The 22,697-nt window shown below is 34.9% G+C and overlaps 2 protein-coding genes across 3 annotated transcripts in view; one reads left to right on the plus strand and one right to left on the minus strand.

The window, feature by feature from the left end:
* LOC127862417 (mediator of RNA polymerase II transcription subunit 26-like) overlaps positions 1-22,697 on the minus strand; it is a 312,703-nt gene that overhangs the window by 216,144 nt on the left and 73,862 nt on the right. The gene's annotated exons all lie outside the window — the stretch shown is intronic.
* LOC127862424 (uroporphyrinogen decarboxylase-like) lies at positions 1,855-22,175 on the plus strand. Of its 2 annotated transcripts, XM_052401541.1 has the most exons (11): positions 1,855-1,992; positions 4,601-4,701; positions 6,678-6,783; positions 7,271-7,356; positions 7,714-7,812; positions 8,150-8,311; positions 9,634-9,795; positions 11,368-11,505; positions 12,659-12,759; positions 14,281-14,347; positions 16,861-22,175. In XM_052401541.1, exons 2-11 carry the CDS (start codon positions 4,675-4,677, stop codon positions 17,023-17,025), a joined length of 1,113 nt encoding a protein of 370 aa, XP_052257501.1. In that variant the 5' UTR covers positions 1,855-1,992; positions 4,601-4,674; the 3' UTR covers positions 17,026-22,175. The 2 variants fall into 2 exon arrangements, with proteins under 2 accessions (XP_052257501.1, XP_052257499.1); XM_052401539.1 differs by lacking the exon at positions 1,855-1,992 and having other exon boundaries at positions 4,564-4,701.

A 22,697-nucleotide genomic window follows, 5' to 3' on the forward strand; every position in this document is an offset into this window, starting at 1 on the left:
GAAAGTGAAAATGGGACTGACAATTGCCGTAATGACTACATGACTGTGAATGAGCAAGAACTTCAAAGGAAAGGCAATTCTGGAGACTGTCATTATAAAGGAGCAAACAATGGCATCGTGTTGATTATATGTGACCACGTCGAAGCTCAAGCAAACGTTGACACGGCGACCACTGAAAGATTTGATGAAGACAAGAGTGAAATTAACGACCAAGTGCTTTGTAAAACAAAGAATAAAGTTACAAATAACAATTATGTGGAGACTTATGAAAAGAATACTGAAGAGATCGAATGTGATGACAGCGATTCTGACAGCAGCTACATGATAGACGTTTTCGATAAATGTGAAGGCACCTATGTAAATCTACAAGACGGATTTGCGACGTGCAGAATTATGAGTCCAGGTTTGCAAGAAAAGATAAACGAACAGAAATACCAGGTGGAGGATAGTGAGCTAGTGTATCTTCAGATTGTCGATGGGCGGATAGTGTTCAAACCTCGAGATATGTGTCTTGAAATCGACCATGATGACTCGTATTTTATTGACGCTTTATTCTTTGATGATTCGCGTTGAATATTACAAATCATGTTTTATACGAGTAAAATATGAATTGTTAACACAATTCGTATAACATATACATGTATACAATACTACACTAACAGTTGTTGATTGCGGAAATACTTATACATAAAACTAATTATAACGTAAGTTTGGCAATGCGAAAACGTCATAAAACATTACATTGTTGACAAAGCGATCGACATTTGAATATGAACGAAAATAATCGTTAATGCATGATGTTTTTTGATAGCTGGTTTACTAGAGTTTTATTTATTTTTATTAATCATGTCAATGTATAAAAATATAATATATCTATTAAAACATTTCATAAAACAATCGACTTCCAAGATAGGTTCATTTCCTCTGTGCAACTATATTGAAGGAATTACATCACAGTCAACTTGTGCGGTAGGCAATAAATGAGACAATTTGCTGAATTTTCACAATAAAATCACTAAATAAAAGTGTTACCATCCAAACAGACTATAAATAAAGTGCTGAATGTCAGCTTTATGATTCCCGCGCCGGCGCATGTCGTATTCCAATATGTTCAATTTACATAAATGTATTAATGATTTTTAGTGCATTATTATTTTATTAATCATATAAATTTATAAAAAGATATATTATCAATTAAAACAATATTTCATGAAACAATTAACTTCCAAGAGAGGTTCATTTCCTCTGTGTAACTATATTGAAGGAATTACAACACAATAAATAATGAACGACGGGTTTAAAAAAATATATTCCTGATAACGACATAAATAGGTACGGGCATATCTGTACTTGATAACAGATCTTAAAGGTTACACTAGAGTGTTGTAAAGGTTTGTCGGTAAACGTTTGAGATCTATGCTACTAATAACAATGTCAGCATATTCCCAAGTAGCCTGAACATGTGATGTCATACCCTAACCATCTTGTTTTACTGGTGGCAAAAAGCGCCACCTTACAGTATTACATTAAGGTGTAGCTCAATATTATCAAAAAAAAGATTTAAGTTTTATGGAAATAATGTTGCATTTTATTGCAAACATACACCAATTATATTTTTTCTTCATCTGTGAAATTTTAGTGATCAGATTTGGCATAACTAAAATGGTGACAGCACATTAAAGTGATATTATGGGCATCTAACAGTATATGCTTTGTTAATCGGTGTCTATCGCAACCCTTGTTTATTTTTGGTGTTTTCACTTCATATATACTTGTCTTATATTTGTTAATGCAGCATCAACACACCAAAACAATATCCCGGAAATAGAAACAATAATGCATTTGAATATCAACCGTACTTTCGTTTTGACAACTGGCGACAGAAATGATTCGATGTACAACGTGAGTCTTAATGTAGTTTTCATGCAGATTCGTTCATACGACACAAAGACACAATTTTGTTTTACGGATCATTTCGGCTTAGAGTACTGGGTGAGTCATGTACAATATCGAATACATGTATACATAATATATATTTTTATAAACAACTGGTAGCAAGATGAGTTGTAGATAATTGGTCAGTTACCACATTTTAACTAACTATTTTGACCTGTTTATTCTTTTCAGCTCAATTCAACAATGAAAAATGCGCATAATATCACTTTAATAAATCCTAAATATTGCTGAGGTAAGATACAGTCTTGATTTGAACAGTATTACTTTTATAAAAAAAACTTTCCGATGATGTATAACACTCGATAGTTCGATGAACGAGAAAATATGGCCCGTCGTTGTTACTACTAACGTCATTTCCGTGCATACGACACGCCACGCTCACTCTTTTGTTAACTTCACTTACATTTATGGTTTTAAGTGTTTACAAGAAATCACTTCACTACAACGACAAAGTCAAGCTTCTCAAATGGGTTTTCAAAATATCGAGAACAATGAATAACACAGTACCGCGACTTGGAATGACTTGACTTCATTGACGGAACGAGTTGGTTTCTCGTGTAAACGAAGTAACTACTGCAACTCTGTTAACGACATAAGTAGGTACGGGCATAACTATGTCACGGCGTAACTAGGTAACGACACAACCAGATAACGACATTAATAGGTAACGAAATAACAAGGTAAACACATAACTATGTTACGACATAACAGACAAACAGAAAACACGATTTTATGCCGGTATGCTGATGGATTGTTACTGTCTATACCTCGAGTTAGTTATCGCATTCCTACGGAATCGGAATAATTATCGACTGTCGCGCAAAATATCGTGCGTCGCTTCGTGTTTCGTGCGTCGCCCTTTGAACGCGAGACACGACACACAAAGCGATACACGATATTTTGCGCGACAGTCGCGGCGACGCCTGATATTTTGCGCGACAGTCGCGGCGACGCACGATATTTTGCGCGGAAGTCGCGGCGACACACAATATTTTGAGCGACAGTCGCGGCGACGCACGATATATTAAACACGATGTATCGTTTTTTGGGCTACATACACAAGGGCGATATTTGGTGGTACATTATCGCGCATCGCTTCGTGTATCGCGCAAAATATTGTGCGTCCCCGCGACTGTCGCGCAAAATATCGTGCGTCGCCGCGACTGTCGCGCAAAAAGTCGTGTATCGCTTCGTGTGTCGTGTGTCGCCCTTGATGAAAGAAGGGCGAGATTATAGATGGCACTATCCGGATTCCGTACCTTTTCACGAGCTGTGTACATGTATATCGTTATCTCGACTTACTAAGTAAGTCACCCAAGTATGGTATTTATCAACTCAAAAGAAAGAGTTACTTAGTTATGAACTGAATACAAATACAAATATTACAACCTTATCACCGTTCATTGTTTATTAATGGCGTGGTGTTAAGTCATTAAGCTCTCTGTAATATCTTACATTATTTTACTTAAATAATTTTTGTACAAAGTCTTTCCTCTTACCCGGTTTGAACGACGGGTTAAAGTATTTAATTTGCATCCAAATGTCGCAACCTATACCAATGGAAACCACAATCAAATTAATTTCATTTTTGCTTTACGAAGAAAATCGGCCATTTATGCGCACTATAAAATGCATATATAATTGGTTGTAGATGTTTTATGGATGTGTTGACTTTATATATACTTAAATACACCTTAACAGATCACATAAAAAAAACTTTGATGTATTACACCATTAGCATACATATCTGTCGCAGTAACACCGTATTTAGTTCAAGATTCTATTCGGGATTCTGACACGAGTACGTATGTCACATATTGAAGGGGCTTTTTCAAAGATATTGGCAAGTATTGAAGTTTGTCATTACGTTATATTGATAAATGTAAATATTGGATCGAAAAAGCTCAAGTAAAAAAATAAAAATACAATCGAAAAAGATTTTTTAACCCTCTACAGGGCTCGAGCCACTGACCCCTGGAGTCCTGGAGTAAAAGTCTACCACTAAGACCACTCGGCCATCCAATGAAGGATGTTTTTTATACGTTATATAAGCAATCCTCGTAGTTTCACAAAACATAACGACAACAACAGAACTATCAAAATTATTCAATTGTTCAGGTTTTAAATTTCATATCGTCAAAAGATGCATATAATAGCTATTTTAGAGCATGGTAAATATTCAGTATTACTGTTTTCTCACAAATATCATATACTTTTTTTTAATTTTGTCAATTTACCAAAACATGAAAAGGCCCCTTTAATTCTCAATCGCCGAATGTAAATTTTCACACTGGCAAAATGTCACATATTTCAGACGAGCAAGTATTACTTGTATCAATAATACAAAGAGAAAGACACTTTAAATTTAATTTTATTATGTTTTATTATTTAGTTAAAAATCTAGCGTCTACTGTATGTAAAAAGTTTCAAGATGCGTTATAAACACGTGTACTGTATCCTTCGTGGATCAAGATTATATAGATCTACAGTAAATATTTTAGTAGGTCTTTGGTTGGATTTGACTCAAAAATATTTTAACATAGTTACGACCGGCATACTTGAAATCGTGGGACTTTGACAAATCAAAATACCTTTAATTCGTGCCATTCCGCTTTGTCACGAATGCCGCTTGTCTGTCGTTTAGAACACGCAACGCACGTGTCAGGTCGTACACATATATACACCAAGTCCAAGGGAGGCGACTCTAACAGTAGCAAAATGTCAACAGCAGCCACATTGACAGAGGTATGATTTTTTTCTTGATCTTTGATTTGCTACCATGGAGAATCGGTGAACGATTACAAATATGGAGAAACTTCGATTTTTTTTGCAATATACAATTAATTTATAAATATGTACTATTATCTTTGGGGCAATTTTATAATGTTACATTATATGAGTAGTATTCGGACAGGATTTTTGGATGAAGCGGTATTTCATTATTTATGCATTGAACAGATTTACGATTATATTCCTGATTATAATCACTTACCTACAAGTATATTTTACTCATTTTGTATCCATATAATAAAAGGCATCAGCGATGCCCAAGATAATGTCATTCACCCGCTTGCAAAGTGGCTTTGAAAGTTGTAGTCAGACTATTATAGCATATGGTGTTGTCTTTTCTGATAAAAAGTGTGCAAAATTGTCATTGAATCTAATGCCTAGTTAGCAAGTAATTTAATATTCTTTTAAATTTAAAACCGAAAGTAGGATTTCTTGATGTAAAGGTAAATTTTGACAAACGCAATTATTTTTTAAGTTTTAAAGCGCAAAAAGACGGATTTCTACATTGTAACCACCAGATATATTCTAATTGAGATAGATAAAATTAAATCTTTAGCCTATATGCAAGTCATATATTATTTTTCTAACGGTACCGCTTTTAAAACCGAAAGAAGGATTTCTAGACGTATACGTCCATTTCGACGTAAAGAAATCCTACTTTTGCTTTTAAAATAATAAAAAAAAAAAATTGAATTACTTGCTAACTAGGCTATAGATTTAATGACAATTTTGCACACTTTCAAATTGCATCTATATGTATTTATAACAGGCTTTTCTTTAACAGGGGCCGAAATGTGGCCCCTTCCAAATTGATAATTAGGTCAGTTTAGCCCAAAATTTATAGAGGAATTTCCCATATTGTAAAAAAAAAATAATTTTTTTTTACTTAGACATATTGGGCAGCTCCCAAATTGAAAGCAATGAGCTCTAATATGATTAAAGTGATATTATGGGCATTTTTCACTGTCGAATTGAGCTAAAAAGAATTAACAGGTCAAAAGAATAAGTAAAAATGTGGTAACTGACCAATTATCTACAACTCATCTTGCTACCAGTTGTTTATAAACAATATATATTATATTCAATATTTTACATGACTCACCCAGTCCTCTAAGCCGAAATGACCCATAAATCAAAATTGTGTCTTTGTGTCGTATGAACGAATCTGCATGAAAACTACATTTAGACTCACATCTTACATCAAATCATTTCTGTCGCCAGTTGTCAAAACGAAAGTATGGTTGATATTCAAATGGATTATTTTTCTCTTTCCGGGATATTGTTTTAGTATGTTGATGCTGCATTAACAAATATAAGTGTATATGAAGTGAAAACACCAAAAATAAACAACGGTTGCGATAGACACCTATACTGTTAGATGCCCATAATATCACTTTAAGAATGCACCACGGTGTGTCTTTTAATACTTCTGCACAATGAAAAAGACCCTGTTTCAAAAACTTTTAAAAACACAGTCTTCCCATAATGAGCAGTTATCACGCATGAAATTCCCAATTTGAAAGAATGGGGCCACTTCCCAATTTCCTGATCTAAAGCCCTGGATTAACATTTATTTCATTTCAAGGTGTGTGGCTTTAAGATAGGACACAAGAAAATAATCAAATAGTTGGTATTATACATGTAATGGTGAGGGAAGAAATGTTTTAATAAAATGATAGATCTAATGTTTATGTACTCATTCGTCAGGAATAGAACTCAAGGTCTCCTCAGAATAAAAATGAACACTTGACTCATTTATTTTTTGCAAACTTTAATTATATAATTTATACTATTTTTAATTAATTCTGTTGATTGAAGCATTTTGTAAATTGCATCGACTTAAAAGCTTCATTCTTCTCTAGCATTCGAATCAACCAGCTGCTACTACAATCACTTAAAAAAATTGGCATATTAATTATTTTTACTTTCAGGCTTTTCCACCTCTTAAAAATGATTTGATTTTACGAGCAGCTCGCGGAGAAAGAACCGAAAGAGTCCCAGTATGGCTAATGAGACAGGCTGGAAGATACCTTCCTGGTTAGTAACAACGTGCAAGAGTAGAAAGGTTTACTGAAGTGAATGTTGAAGAAAGGGGAGAATGATTTGTAGAAAGTGGAAACAATAAAAAGAAATTTTGTAGAAGGTAGAAAAAAGTTTATGAGTAGAAAGCTGTTTCTCAGAACTAAGCTGGGCAGAGGAATTCTGTCAGCAGCGGATTCTCAGGTATCCCACCAATACAATATAACATTGCTCGCTATTATTTTTATAACAATACATATCTAAAAAATTTGCATTCACGTCAATTATTATTTAAAGGTGTGTCTAACACATACAGAGAAATGAATTCTAAGGGCTGTAAATCCTATTATGAACATTTTTTAGTATTACATGTACATTATGATTTGATTTATTTGTTTGTTAAACACACCTGTTAATGAGTATATCAGGTACATGTCATCACCTATGTATTCCAATATAAAACTAAGTTATAATTTATAAACTTGTCATTATTTTTTCATTGTAGAATATGGAGAATTCAAGGAAAAGCACAATGTGGGATTTTTTGACATGGTGAAAACCCCAAGTATGGCGTGTGAGATTACATTGCAGGTAAGTAATTGCTTGCACTAATGTCAATTATGTGTACTATTATTGTGCAATTTTAAATCACTTTCCATGTTTTGCTTTTAAAATCACATGTTTAGCTAGAAGGGTACAAGTTTTTTTATATACAAAGAGCATGTAAAAAAAATTCTGATTACGATTTTTGGAAAAAGACGTTTTTAAATAGCTGGGGACAAGTTTTAGCTGCATGTGGCAAACCAACAGATTCATATTGAATGCATGAGACTCTTCATAGCTTAAGTGAATTATTCAATTGTGTTATATGTTTGAAGCTTTTTGTGTAGTTTTAAAAGTATATAATTGGAAACAACTTCTATAATAACTTTTGTTTTTCAATTTCAGCCACTAAGACGGTTTAATTTAGATGCAGCTATCATATTTTCCGACATATTAGTCATCCCACAAGTGCTAGGAATGGGTATTGACATTATAGAAGGGAAGGTAAGGGTATTTTATACAACTTTCATTTTTTTTACATTGATTCTTTCTTAATAGGGTATTCCAGTATTGAGTATATAGTTTGAAATGCTTTAGTTGTAAGTCTCAGTGTTTCTGTAATTTACTTCTACATAAACCAACAAAGTTCAAACACTTTTAATCTATTACCATTACATTTTTTTCCTTTTTTGTGCTAATTCATAAAATGTTGGCTAATATCACACAATTTCTTGTCTATTAATGCTTTCTCTAAACATGTTTATTTAAATAGGCAGTATAACTTGTTATTTCTAAAGCAATATTTCAATTATTTGCGTGAACTTATAATTTCCTTCTGTAGGGTATGATTTTTGACTTCTTGCTGCAAACCCCAGAGGACCTGAAGAAGCTATGCCACGATGCTGATGTAGCGCGAGACCTCAGTTACGTGATGGACGCCATTACCATGACCAGACATGCCCTTAATGGACAGTGCCCCCTGTTTGGTTTCTCCGGAGCTCCGGTATTAAAACTTATAGTTTTATGTAAGGAGATATTGCTTAGTGATTTTTTTCAAGTCAACTTACAGAATGCGTAAAATAGCTTGTACATTGGTTGAAAGTATGTGCATCCATTTGTCAGTGTTAGCCCTAGCATATACAAAATAGCTTGAACATTTAAAGGGGCCTTTTCACGTTTTGGTAAATTGACAAAATTAAAAAAAGTTGTTTCAGATTCGCACATTTTCGTTTTGGTTATTATATTTGTGGAGAAATAGTAATACTGAACATTTACCATGCTCCAAAATATCCATTATATGCATCTTTTTGGAAAGTTCTGTTGTTGTCGTTATATTTTGGGAAACTACGAGGATTGATTATGTAGGAAAAAAATACATCCATTCATAGCATGAGCACGGATGGTCGAGTGGTCTAAGCGGGTTGTTTCTCTATATGTACATGTATATAGTGAAAACATGTGAACACTCTAGAAGTCACATTTTTGGCCCAATTTTCATGAAATTCGGTCAGAACATTTGATTCCTTGAAATGAGAGTTGAGTTTGAAAATGGTTCCGGTCAGTTGAATAACATGGCTGCCAGGGGGGGGGGGGGGGGGCAGTTTTCTTACAAAAAAGCTTGTGAACACTCTTGAAGTCACATTTTTTGCCCAATCATCATGAAACTTGGTGAAAAGATTGGTTTTATATATATCACATAATTAATGCCATAATTATTGCCCTTACATTGCCCAAATTTTCATTATATTATACAAAATCCTTGTAAATACTCTAGAGGTCACAATTTTGTTTCAGATTTTATGAATCTTGGTCATAATATTTATTTGTGTAAGCAAAGCTTGATGTTTGGTAAGGGGGGTCTACTCAAAATATAGGTCACCAGGTCAAATCTTACAAAAACAAAATCGCTGCATATGCCAGAGTTTTGGTTCAATCATGATGAAACTTGACCAGGATGTTTGTCTGGACAATATCTAGGTCAAGTTTGACGTTTGGTAAAGATTGAATAAACTGACTCCCCTCAGGTGAGCGAACTAGGGCCATCTTGGCCCTCTTGTTTATATAAAGCAAGTATCATCTAAGTGAATTTCAAGTCTAGGCGGAATGTGTTGTCTCTGGTCAGCCTGTGCAGACTGCACAGGCTTATCTGGGACCACACTTTACGCACATACTTTAAACCCTGTTTTTCAGAGTTGGGCTCAAATGTGTCTCAGGCTTGTTCACCCACTTTGTCCTTCCATCAGACACTGTCATCCCTTAAGAAATCAGGCTAATCTGGGATGAAACTTTACGCACAAAGCATATAGCCTGTTTTTTTCTCTTCAGTGGACCCTTATGAAGTTCATGGTGGACGGGGGGTCGAGCACGCCCCTACCCAAGGCTCGCAAGTGGCTGGTCACATACCCGGAGGCGAGTAGGCAGCTGCTACAGCTCCTGTGTGAGAAGGTGGTAGACTATCTGGTTGGACAGGTGAAGGCTGGTGCCCAGGTGAGTGCAAAAAGAATAACAGTGAGCCAAAAATTTGTGTTTGGGATGTCATGAGTTTGATCCCCAGTGTTTGAGCATTCTTAAGATCTCCCCCATAGACACCAAGTATTGGTTCTACCCAGGGAAAAGACTTGAGAGCATTTTGATAAGTGTTAGGGTTTTGATCCAATGGAACTCAAATAAATAAGTTTAAAACAAAACATTTCTGCAGCCAAAAGTTCCTTACTGGATCAACCAGCAGAGTGCTAAGAGTATTAGGTGAAAAGCAACATATGATTAATTCAATATTTAACAGACACTCAACAATAGAAGCAGGGCGCATTTTTTGTAACTACTGTCCAAATTCAGCCCAAAGTTTTAAGTAGATCTGCCGAATTCAGCCTTCATAGCAAAGTTTATTTCTGTAAAGAAAAAGGAAATTCTCTCCAAACTTTAATTTTAGTTTATTAAACCAATAATGCAAATTTTGATGAACTGGGTGGTGACTTTTCTCGCCTTTTTGGTCCTCTGCCCCCCTCCTCCCCCCCGCTTCCTCACCCATTAGAGCAATTAGCATATAGATTGACTCTTGTTTTTGTGACCTTCATGTTTTGTTTCGAACTAAAAAAGCAAGTGTGCTGTAGGGATGAAACTGTGCAAACATACTACCCAGCATGACTATGAACTTGTGCATATGCTTACTTTGGTTCCAATGTTTTATGCATAACAGTATTGATTGCCCCTTTCCTACCAAAAAATTAATCTTTTTCAACTTATGTTTGAGGTATTCAAAAAGTATTGCTGCTAGGCCCTGGGCTGATATTTAACAAACATAAAAACCAGCATATGAGCTTGCACACCTCTATTTTTGGGTTGGTTGCTTTTCAACATAACATGAGTTATACCCTATTGTTCAAGACAAATTTGCATTTTTTCACTTGTTTCATTGGTATCTAAAACCCATTTAAAAGAAAATGCGTTTTAAACTTGTTTTACCTATAACTCAAAAAATATTGCTGCTATAGAGCTGAAAATCTTCAGACATATTAACAATCATTGCACTAGAGCCTCCTCATATTTCGGTAACAATATCGTAACAACAGACGTTCAGCCCCCTTTTATAAACTTTTTTTGGGCATAACTCATAAAGAATTGCTGTTAACTGAAACTGAGGGCTGAAACAGTATGGACGTTTTAATAAGCGTTTAAATTAGGCCACTTCTGTATTTAGGTTCGTTTTTTTCTGACATAAATGAAGTTGTCAGACAAAAGCTTTGTTGGGACTGATTATGTAAACAGAGCTTTCGAAAATGACTGGAGGACATTTTGATTATCAAGGATAGTCATTGACAGTACTCTTTGTAAGGCAATGTGTTTAAATACTCTTAAAATTGTCATCTACTTAATATTGCCTTTATAGAAAAGTTGATACATGTACCACTTAAGCAAGTTAAGCAACTTTATCTGGTTAAATCACTTGCGTAATTGATGTTGTGAATGCCAAAACATATTATTATGTGATGAAAAGTAATTTACTTATTTACCAAATGACAGAGTACTTTACGTCCGTATCTATTTAACCACTTGTTACAGATTCTCCAAGTGTTTGACTCGTGTGCTGGTGAATTGGGCCCAGATCAGTTCCAGGAATTTGCCTTGCCATACCTTAAAGACATTGCATATCGAACCAAGGAAAAATTGGCAGAAGCTCAAATCGAGCCAGTACCAATGGTTTGTATGTTTTAGATATGTAGCATCTCTGGTACCAGGATATAAATATTGGCTCTTTGGTTTACAGTTTGTATATCGTTAGGCTTGATAGAGAATTTAAAGAGCTGTAAGAGCTGAAGTTTTTAACTTTGCTTTTTGGTTATTTTAAGTGGTCAGGATGATTAGACTGAGTGACACCCACAAGAGCGAGGTTCAAGGTCACAATTCAAGATCAAAGGTCAATTTGTAAAAACTTATCCTTGACACTTGCCTTTCGCATAACTTTGTCCTCCATGGATTGATGTCCATATAACTTGCCATAATTGATAAGCATGTCTCTCCAGTCCTAAAGTCCAAGGTTAAGGTTGCAGTTCAAGGTCACATTTCAAATTTAGGAAATCATCACTGAACCATTTGTAGAGCATCAATTTTTCCAGTATGGGGATTTTTTTATAAATTATTTGGCATGATTGATCAGCATGATAATTGGGAGTCACAAAACCATGGTCCCTAGGTGCAAGGTCAAAGTCATTTGCTCTAGGTCAAAGGTTAAATTGGAAGTTTGATTAAATAATTTACCAATATGATTTGCATGGTGAGACATAGTGTTGCTTGCAAAAAAAACAGGTTTCCAGCCCTAAGGTCAGGTTATTCAAAGTCAAAGGTCACCTGTTGGGAGCATAACATTGTCCATTTTGGTTAAATGTTCTCATAACCTAACAAAAGTGATTTTAATAGCATGAAGAGACAGAGGGTCATGGGAAATAATCAGGTCACTGTCCTAAATGAAAGACAATGGTCAAAACATAGCCTTAAGCAAATAAATGATTTGCAAAAAAAATAAGCAGTAGTTACAAGTATCCTTGAAGGTGCTGTACATTACTGAATTCTTAGATCAAAGGTCAAGGTCACAAGTCAAGGTCAAATGTAAAATAAGAAAAGTCAGTTGAAACTGTTATAATCTTTACCAGAAAAAAAAGTAATTGACATGCATTTTTTTTCGATGGTTATCAAAGAATAAAAGACTTAAATTCTTTTTAAGTAAGGTTTTAACTTAATGTAACTGTTACATATTGGCATCAAAGAATAACAGGGGCTGATTTATCACGTGTTCAGATGCAGATGGTCTCTTTAGTTTGACAGTGTAAAATGGTATTTCCATTGCAATATTCAGGTGGTGTTTGCAAAAGATGCCCACTTTGCCATTGATGACCTGTCCAACAGTGGGTATGATGTCGTATCTCTGGACTGGACAATAAAACCCACACATGCAAGGTATTTTATTCTTTATAAATAAAAATATTATTTGAAACTTGGCTCGATGCATGTGCATAAAGTGTCGTCCCAGATAACTTGGTGTTGTCAGCACAGGCTAATCAGGGACGACACTTTCCTTCTTAACTGAATTTATATTAAAAAGAGACTTACTTTTAATGAAAAATCCATAAACATGTAAAGTGTCCACCCTGATTGTGCGGACTGCACAGGCTTACCTAGGACAAGACTTCACACACATGCATTAAGCAGAAGCTTATTTAAATAAACTACTGAATTGTGGTTGCATAGTGGCTACACCTAGCGATTTGCAGGTGCAGTGTTCAATCTTCTTTTAAAGCACCAAGTTATGGTCTTTCTTTTGTTCTGACTTTGAAGGCGTTCCATTCAGTGCAGCCGAAATAAAAGTTTTTATGCCCCTGGTAGGAGGGCATATAGTGATCGGACTGTCTGTCAGTCTGTCTGTCCGTCTTTCCGTCACACTTTGCGTTTAGGTTTCGAAAAATGCTCATAACTTCTATGTCCCTTGAGATATAACCTTCATTTTTGGTATGCATGTGTATATGGACAAGGCATTTCCATACGCAAATTTTTTTTAACCCCTGTGACCTTGACGTTGAACTTAGGGTCAGTGTTTAGGTTTCAAAATCTGTGTTAAGGTTTCAAAAAATGCTCATAACTTCTATGTCCCTTGAGATATAACCTTCATATTTGGTATGCATGTGTATATGGACAAGGCATTTCCATATGCACAAAAATTTTGACCCCTGTGACCTTGACGTTAAACTAAGGGTCTGCGTTTAGGTTTCAAAATCTGCATTTAGGTTTCGAAAAATGCTCATTACTTCTATGTCCCTTGAAATATAACCTTCATATTTGTTATGCATGTGTATAAGGACAAGGCCTTTCCATGACATATGCACAAAAATGTTGACCCATGTGACCTTGACGTTGAACTTAGGGTCCGTGTTTAGGTTTCGAAATCTGGGTTTAGGTTTCGAAAAATGCGCATTACTTCTATGTCCCTTGAGATATAACCTTCATATTTGGTATGCATGTGTATAAGGACAAGGCCTTTCCATGACATATGCACAAAAATGTTGACCCATGTGACCTTGACGTTGAACTTAGGGTCCGTGTTTAGGTTTCGAAATCTACGTTAAGGTTTCGAAAAAAGCTCATAACTGCTATCAAGCGTTTATAGGGGGCATAAGTCATCCTATGGTGACAGCTCTTGTTTAACTCAATATATAGTCTATAGAGTTGCCTACAGTAAATATGTGAAATGTGCAAGTATTCTGTCACATTTTGCGTTCAACTGAAGTACAAAGTCTAATAATTTTCAATGTGAAAGAATAAAACTAACGCAGGTCCATTTTAGATTGCAAGCAAAACAAAATTTTCAGATGAAGTTGTTCATTCCTGTTTCTCATCTTATGTATGCCTAGTGAAAGCAAAAAGAAAGCTGAACGCATGTGGAAAAAAATAATGTCCCTACTGTTGTTATTTGTTTTTCTCCAGGCGAATTGCGGGCAAAAATGTGACATTGCAGGGAAACATGGATCCATGCATGTTATATGCACCAGAGGTATAGGCACACTTTAGATGTTAGAGTTTTATTTGATTTTTGTTTGTCCCTTAATAAACGCATATGAGCCACGCTCTAGTAAAATGGGGCAAAGTGCATTTTTGTAAAATGTTGTCTCAGATCGCCTGTGCAGACTGCACAGGTTTATCTGGGACAACACTTTAAGCACATGCAATTAGCTCAAATAGTAGTCGCACCATTTATCGGTGGGTGGTTGGGCAGATTTTCTGTACACCCATACTGTATGTGACATGGTATTGATTTCATATGATTTCTGTGACAAACATGTTAAATTATATTAACAACTTATTATAAGTTCTTAACTGTTATAACATGTTTATGCCCCTGGTAGGGTGGCATATAGCAGTTGAACTATCCGTCAGTCCGTCTGTCAGTCTGTGCGTCCGTCCGAAAACTTTAACATTGGCCATAACTTTTGCAATATTGAATATAGCAACTTTATATTTGGCATGCATGTGTATCTCATGAAGCTGCACATTTTGAGTGGTGAAAGGTCAAGGTCATCCTTCAAGGTCAAGAGTCATTAAATACAATCCAAGGGAAGTAATAAGGTTTAAAAGGGAGGTAATTTCTAAACCTGCCAAATGATATATTGAAATTTTATTTCAAAGCGGCGCAACAGGGGACATTGTGATTCTGACAAACACATCTCTTGTTGTGCATTTAATTGTTTTGACTTTGTAATCAATAGTTTCTCTGTTCTTGCAGTCAGCAGGTCATGTGTTTGAGACCTGTTTAGGAAGAGTAAAACTTTCCTGACAGTAGTGGCTTAACCCGTGACACAGACTTAAAGTTTTGCAGATAGCCTAAATTGATCAAAATGTAAACTCAAATATACTTGAATTAATTAAAAAGCTTTTGTGATATTTTTATCATTAAGGGAAGTTTTGTATTTGCTACAAATGCTGGAGAAAAGTGTGTTACATATTTACTTCTTATATTAAACGTTAGTAATAATCTGCAAACAAAACTTATTTATAATGTCGAAATTTTGACCATGTTTTGTTTTACTTTAATAACATTGCAATTACTACATATATGCACAATTATTTTCTGTTACCACCATTAAAGGGTTGATTTCTATACTTGGAAGGTTTAATACATAGGTTGCTTTCTGCATTTAGGGGGATTTGTACATAGGGGGTGATTTATGCATAAGGGAATATATGGGGGAAGAATTTCTGAATAAGGGTGCTTTCTGTATGTAAGGGAGAAGGGTATTATCTCCCCTGAGGTGTTCCCAAAAGGAAACCCCTGCTTATAAGTTATGCTTCAAACAGATTTTATTTTAAATCATCAATTGTAGATGTTTACCATGATAGTAAACATAATTTTCAGAATGCGCTAAAGATTAACCAATTAAGTTAAAATAAATTTATGAATGAGCTTAGAAAACCATGGTATTAAACATAAATTTCAGAATGAGATTGCGCTAAACAAAATCATTTGAGTAACCATACATTTCATTATGAGCTCAAGTAATTTCAGAATGAGCTAAAGAAAAAATATTTCAGTAACCATACATTTCAGAATTAGCCTAAAAAAATACCGAATGACCTCAAGAAAACCATTTAGTAATCATACATTTGAGAATGAGCTCAAGAAAGCCAATTTAATAACCATACATTTCAGAATGATCTAAAGAAACCATACACTTCAGAATGAGCTCAATAAATTATGGAATGAGCAAAAGGAAACCATTTAGTAACCATACATTTGAGAATGAGCCAAAAAAAACAATTTAATAACCATACATTTAAGATGATCTAAAGAAAACCATTTGAGTCAACATGAATTTCAGAATGAGTTTATAGAATACCAATTTAGTAACCATACATTTCAGAATGAGCTGAAGAAATTTTATAATGAGCTAAAGAAAACCATTTGAGTCAACTTTATTTGCAGAATAAGCTTTATCACAACCATTACATATTTTTTTATATTACACATGTGTTATACAACATTTTTTAGCGTTTTCTTTGGCTTAGTTTGCGTTTATTGACCAATCGCATTTTGTCGTTTTGCTGAAATGACGTTGAAACGTCCGATGACTTCATGAAATGTAAACAACATTCGGTATTTATCATTATGTGTGCGTAAATATTTATTTTATTTGCTCATTTAAAAAAGCATGTGATAAAAAGATCTGACACTCGTCATATCATACCATATTTTATTAAACTCGTCCAGGAAATTCGTTAGTAAGCTCGCCAAAGGCTCTCTTACTAACAAATTTCCTAAACTGGTTTAATAAAATATGGTATGATATGACAACTCGTGCCAGATCCTATATAAAGAATTCCATTTTAGTAACAATACATTTCAGAATGAGCTCATTGAAACCATTTTAGTATACATAAATTTCAGACTGATCTAAAAACAATAACATTTGAGTCAGCATTAATTTTAGAATGAGCTTTAGTAAACCATTTGTGTCAATATTAATTTCAGAATGAGCTGAACAAAAACATTTTAGTAAACATAACTTTCAGAATGAGCTAAAGAATGCAGTGAAGACGATGCTGAAGCGGTTTGGTACCCAGCACTACATCGCCAACCTGGGACACGGTGTACACAAGGACGTCAACCCTGACAACGTGGCAGTCTTTGTGGATGCAGTACACATGTACTCAGAGGAGATGAACTCTTCCTCGTAGTAATATTATCATGAAAGCTTGTTAGGACTGTATGTTGCTATTGCATTAACCCTTTGCATGCTGGGAAATTTGTCGTCTGCTAAAATGTCGTCTGCTGAATTTCTAAAATTAGCTTTTTCTTCGATTCTTTTCAAAGAATACTATCAGAATAGCAAACAGTTTAGATCCTGATGAGACGCCACGTTCTGTGGCGCCTCATCTGGATCCAAACTGTTTGCAAAGGCCTTCACAATTCGGTTCCAGCACCCAAAGGGTTAAAAGATGGTCAGATTTATGTCAATGTGGAAATCAAAATGTTGAGTGTAGATCTGTGAAAACTTGCTTCAATGCATGTGGACAAAGTGTCGTATCAGATTAGCCTGTGCAGTCAACAAAGGCCTACCCTATGAGGGACGACACTTTCCGTTTAAACTGGATGTTGCTAAAAAGAGATTTCTTATGATGGTAGAATACCATGAACCAGAATACCATGAACCAGAATACCATGAACCAAAATACCATGAACCAGAATACCATGAACCAAAATACCATGAACCAGGAAAGTGTTGTCCCTGAATAGCCTGTGCAGTCCTTACAGGCAAATCAAGGATGACACTCTCTGCTTAATCATGAACTGTGCAGTCCTTACAGGCAAATCAAGGATGACACTCTCTGCTTAATCATGAAATTTGGTAAGAAGAAATTTCCATTTAACAAGAAATACAATAAAAGTGGAAAATATCCCTGACTAGCCTGTGCAGAATGCACAGGCTAATCTGAAATAACACTTTATGCACATGCATTAAACCCTGTTTCCAAATTAAACTCTTTTTCCTAAAGTGCTGCTGAAATATATATTTCTCTGGAGCACTCATAGAAGTCCATGGGACAATTAGCTCAGCATAATCACTAGCCCCGTCGCCTGTATTCTCACAGGCTTTCTTAGACATAAAAATAAAGAGTAGACTTTGAACCAAGAAAAAATATATTCAGCTTTGGAATAAACACAGACTACACATGTTGGTTATGTTACAAAAATATTGTTCTAAGTATAGAATTGTGTGATAAGAGGTGTTAAATTCCATGTTATATTGAACTGAAGTATGCTCTTACAAAATAACAGTTTAAAGACAATTCTTTATTTTTAGACTTTAGTCTCAAAATTATTTGATGAATTCAGAGCACATAGCTTTTTTAGCCTAATGACTTGTTATAAAGCACATGAAAGATTTTGTCTTTGTCTAAGTCACTGAATTATGCTATTTTACCAATTATCAAGTGCCAATATATTCTGTGAGTATTTAAATATCAGTTTGTATGGTTCAACTTTTCATCATTGTATAAACTCAAAATTTTGCTGACTTATTGATAACTGCTGCTTGACTTGGATTGTCCAAAATGTGCATGTCCCTATGACATATTCAAAAGTCCCTTTTGCAGTTACCAAATAATGTAACAGCATTTTGTTAGTCATCATTTTCTATGTTTTCAGATTAAAAATAATAAAAAAATTATATATTGTTTGAACATTTGAAAAAAATAGTATTTCTTACATTTGTTTTTTCTTTTGAATAGTTTTTTTAATGCACATTGCATTTTTAACCAGGATTTCCAAAGGAAAAAACTGGTTATTAGATTGGCAAATGTTGGCGGGCGGGCGGTCTGGCGGAACAAGCTTGTCCGAGCCATAACTTTGTTGTTCATTGTGAGATTTTAAAATTATTTCGCACATTTTTTCACCATCATGGGACGATGTGTCGCACAAAAGAATTACGTCAATATCTCCAAGGTCAAGGTCGCCACGAATAAAAGTATATTTATTTTGAAACAAAGGGGGTTAATTATAAAAAATCAGTTCAGCTTGAATTGTCTCCCTTTATCAGACTCTTAACATTGAAAACCTGCTTTTGTGACAATTTTGTCCCTTGTTATTCATTTTATTCCAATTAAGGTTTAACACATTCCCAGCAAAATCTGAAGCATAATGTTATTAGTTTTTTCATACAAATTATAATGTGTATAAGAAAAATAAATCACAGCTTATTGTCTTACAGTAGGTTATATGTCATAGAAAAGTCAAGGAATATACCGTGTTCTGCTAGTTAATCTCTTAAGTAGCATCATTTTTTCACTGTTTTGATGTACTATTTATCAAAACTGTAATGAGTGCATTCATTTTTAGTAGCACTGACATTTACATAGGTATTTGAATCAGTTAAGGTTTCATTAAACAAATAATCTCATTGTTTTTTCATAAATGGATAGATCCTGAAAGAAATACATGTAACTAAACATGATTTTCTTTTAAATTGAGTACATGTATACACAATGATTGAAAATATTGACATATTCTTGTAATCATGTTCTATTTACTTTAATTATATGCATCATTATCATGATTTATTGAACAGCTGATATGAATCCTGCTTACTACATTAATCTCATGGGGTTACTTCCCCTGCTTACTACATTAATCTCATGGGGTTACTTCCAATGGATACGGATCTTTTCATTATGGTATGTTATGGTCTGAATATGGCTAATGTAACTTCAAATGAATCACTTGCACGCTTTTCAAAACAACAGAATTGCAAACATAAAGCACAATTCATGCACGTATTATTTGTGTTAAACATTGTCAGTAAGTACTAATAGTGTTTTTGTTTTAAATTTATTAGTAAAATCTTGTCAGTTCAATATTAAATATATGTTTTATAAGTAATATCTGTTCTTAAACTTGGACATATTCTCGTATAATATAACGTTAATTTAGACAGAGATATTGATCATCCGTTCTCAATGCTGAGTGTGTTTTTTTTCGTTCAAATTTGGGTCTAGAAGTGGGACCCATTCCAAATTGAGGCCTACAAATTCCTCATGGAAGGTAAAAAAAAACATTGTTTAAGTCTCAACATTAAATAATCTTAAATCCAGCTCTATAAGTTGAACCTTTGTAAATATTATATTGTTATCATTTGTATTCTCAATTTTAGAGTATTTGCTAGCAAAAAATGAACAACACTAATATCCCAATTTTAATCAAAATAAAGCGATGTTTCCCAGCCCAAAGGGACTTCAGATGGCCCCATTCCAAAATGGTGAAAAAACACACTGATGCTGTCTATCACCTATTTGAGTGTGTTATTATTTAGGCATGGTTCTCATGTCTGAGTCTTGTGATTACTTGTTATTATGTATGGTGCTTGTTAGGTGTATTGATATCATGTTTGAGTTACGCAGATATGCGAGTTATGTATATGGGCAGTGCTTTGTGAAATGGGGAAATAATGCATATGCGTAAAGTGTCATCCCAGATTAGCTAGTGAAGTCCGCACAGGCTAATAAGGGTCGGCACTTTACACTTTTATTTTATGTTAAAAGGAAGACCCTTCTTGAAGAAAATCCAGCTAAGGCAGAAAGTGTTGTCCATGTTTATTAGCCTGTGCGGACTGCTTATCTGGGAACACACATGAACTAAACCCCTTTTTCACAGAGAGAGGTGCTTATATATATATGCTTTTTGTGTAAATTATTCAAAATATCTCTTTATATTAATTCAATTTGATTACATACTTTTTATAGATAGGTATAGACTAATTCTATTATGAGGTGATATGATAAATATTTATTATTCAGTCTTGTTTGTTTCAAAAAATTAAAAGTAAACTAGGTGAACAAGATGATTTAGTACAAAACAGATATGGGCCTTGCTCTGTGAAAAAGGGGTTTAATGCATGTGCGTATAGTGTCGTCCCAGATTAACCCAAGCAGTCTGCACAGGCTAATCTGGGACGACACTTTATGCACATGCATTAAACCCATTTTCACAGAGCAAGGCCCATATATTTTCGGAAATTTAACGAATAGGTGAAATGATTATGATTGTGTTATTGGTACCTTCTGTCAGATCGTTAATGTTTATTTGTCTTATTGTGTTGGTAAGAGCTTTACGCACATGTGTATGCTTTCATTGCAATGCATTCCTTCTTATTTTATTGGTGATTTACTTTCCAACTGTAGTTATTTACTTTCCAACTGTGTATGATTATGGAAGTGCTGAACAAAAATTTGTTCTGGATTAAATTGTATTCAACATACCTACATTTGATACAGATACTAGTCAAGTGCACTGTATTTTGCTGAAACTTACATTTCAGACTTCGGACTTTTTATACGCCGTTTTAAAAAATCGGACGTATTATAGTTTCACCATGGCGGTGGGCGGGCAGGCGGCATCCACAGCAGTGTCCGCTCTCTAATTCAAATAGTTTTCATCCGATCTTCACCAAACTTGGTCAGAAGTTTTATCTAAACAATATCTAGGTCAAGTTTGAATATGGGTAATGCCGGGTCAAAAACTAGGTCACAGGGTCACTTAGTGCATTTCAAGCATTTAGCATGGGTGTCCGCTCTCTAATTGAAGTAGTTTTTATCAGATCTTCACCAAACTTGGTCAGAAGTTGTATCTGGACAATATCTAGGTCAAGTTCGAATATGGGTCATGTCTGGTCAAAAACTAGGTCACGGGGTCACTTAGTGCATTTCAAGCATTTAGCATGGTGTCTGCTCTGTAATAGAAGTAGTTTTCATCCGATAATCATCATACTTGGTCAGAAGTTGTATCTTGACAATATCTAGGTCATGTTCGAATATGGGTCATGCAGGGTCAAAAACTGGGTCACAGGGTCACTTAGTGCATTTCAAGCATTTAGCATGGTGTCCGCTCTCTAATTGGAGTAGTTTTCATCAAATCTTCACCAAATTTGGTCAGAAGTTGTGTCTAGACAATATATAGGTCAAGTTCAAATATGGGTCATGCCAGGTCAAAAACTAGATCATGAGGTCACTTAGTGCATTTCAAGCATTTAGCATGGTGTCCGCTCTCTAATTGAAGTAGTTTCCATCTGATGTTCACCAAACTTGGTCAAAAGTTGTGTCTAAATGATATGTAGGTCAAGTTCAAATATGGGTCATGGTAAAGTTATCAAGTTGTCCACAACCTTCAAACGGGCGTATCTTGTGACAGTTTGGCACTCTTGTTTGAAAGTTTAAACTTGTTCTGTTAAGTTTTATGTATATGTATCATTTCCGAGCGTTCCAATTTTAAGGTTACATCTCACTTAAGAATTGTGTATTCCTGAGTGGTCGAATAAAAAGTGTCTATTTATAAAGAGACTCTTATTTATTCTCTTCGTTATGAAACTGTACCCGTATAGCGACGTTGTTGGTACGCGGCTGTTCTTTTTTGATGCACGCGCTTCTCACCTATCCAAGTCGCGTTCAATCCTAGAAGCATGTGCGTTTGGGTTGTGTTCAACAAACCAGACATGTGGGGTTTCCTAATTGTACTCCACAACCCCCACCCTGTCCACACACACGCATACACACACGCACAACGCAATACAATCCATAAAATTGGAAACCTTTCAGTAACACTTAACTGCTTTACTGGTAATTCAAAATTTCTCCCAACTTTCGCGAGTCTCTTAAAATATTTAGGTAGGAGTGCTGCGACACATTCCAGGTCCATACATAATTCAGGGTAAGGCGAGTTAGGAACTTGTTAATTTCGAAAGACCCACATTTAAGGTTTTAAAAACATCGCAATAACATGGCGGGAACATGGGAGTTAATATGCTGCTTGGAAGTTAACGGCACAGGCTCGTGGAGGCTTTAAACGAAGAATCTAGCAA

The sequence above is a fragment of the Dreissena polymorpha genome, chromosome 16 (genome assembly GCF_020536995.1).
Source record: "Dreissena polymorpha isolate Duluth1 chromosome 16, UMN_Dpol_1.0, whole genome shotgun sequence".
In the NCBI taxonomy this organism is placed as follows: Eukaryota; Metazoa; Mollusca; class Bivalvia; order Myida; family Dreissenidae; genus Dreissena; species Dreissena polymorpha.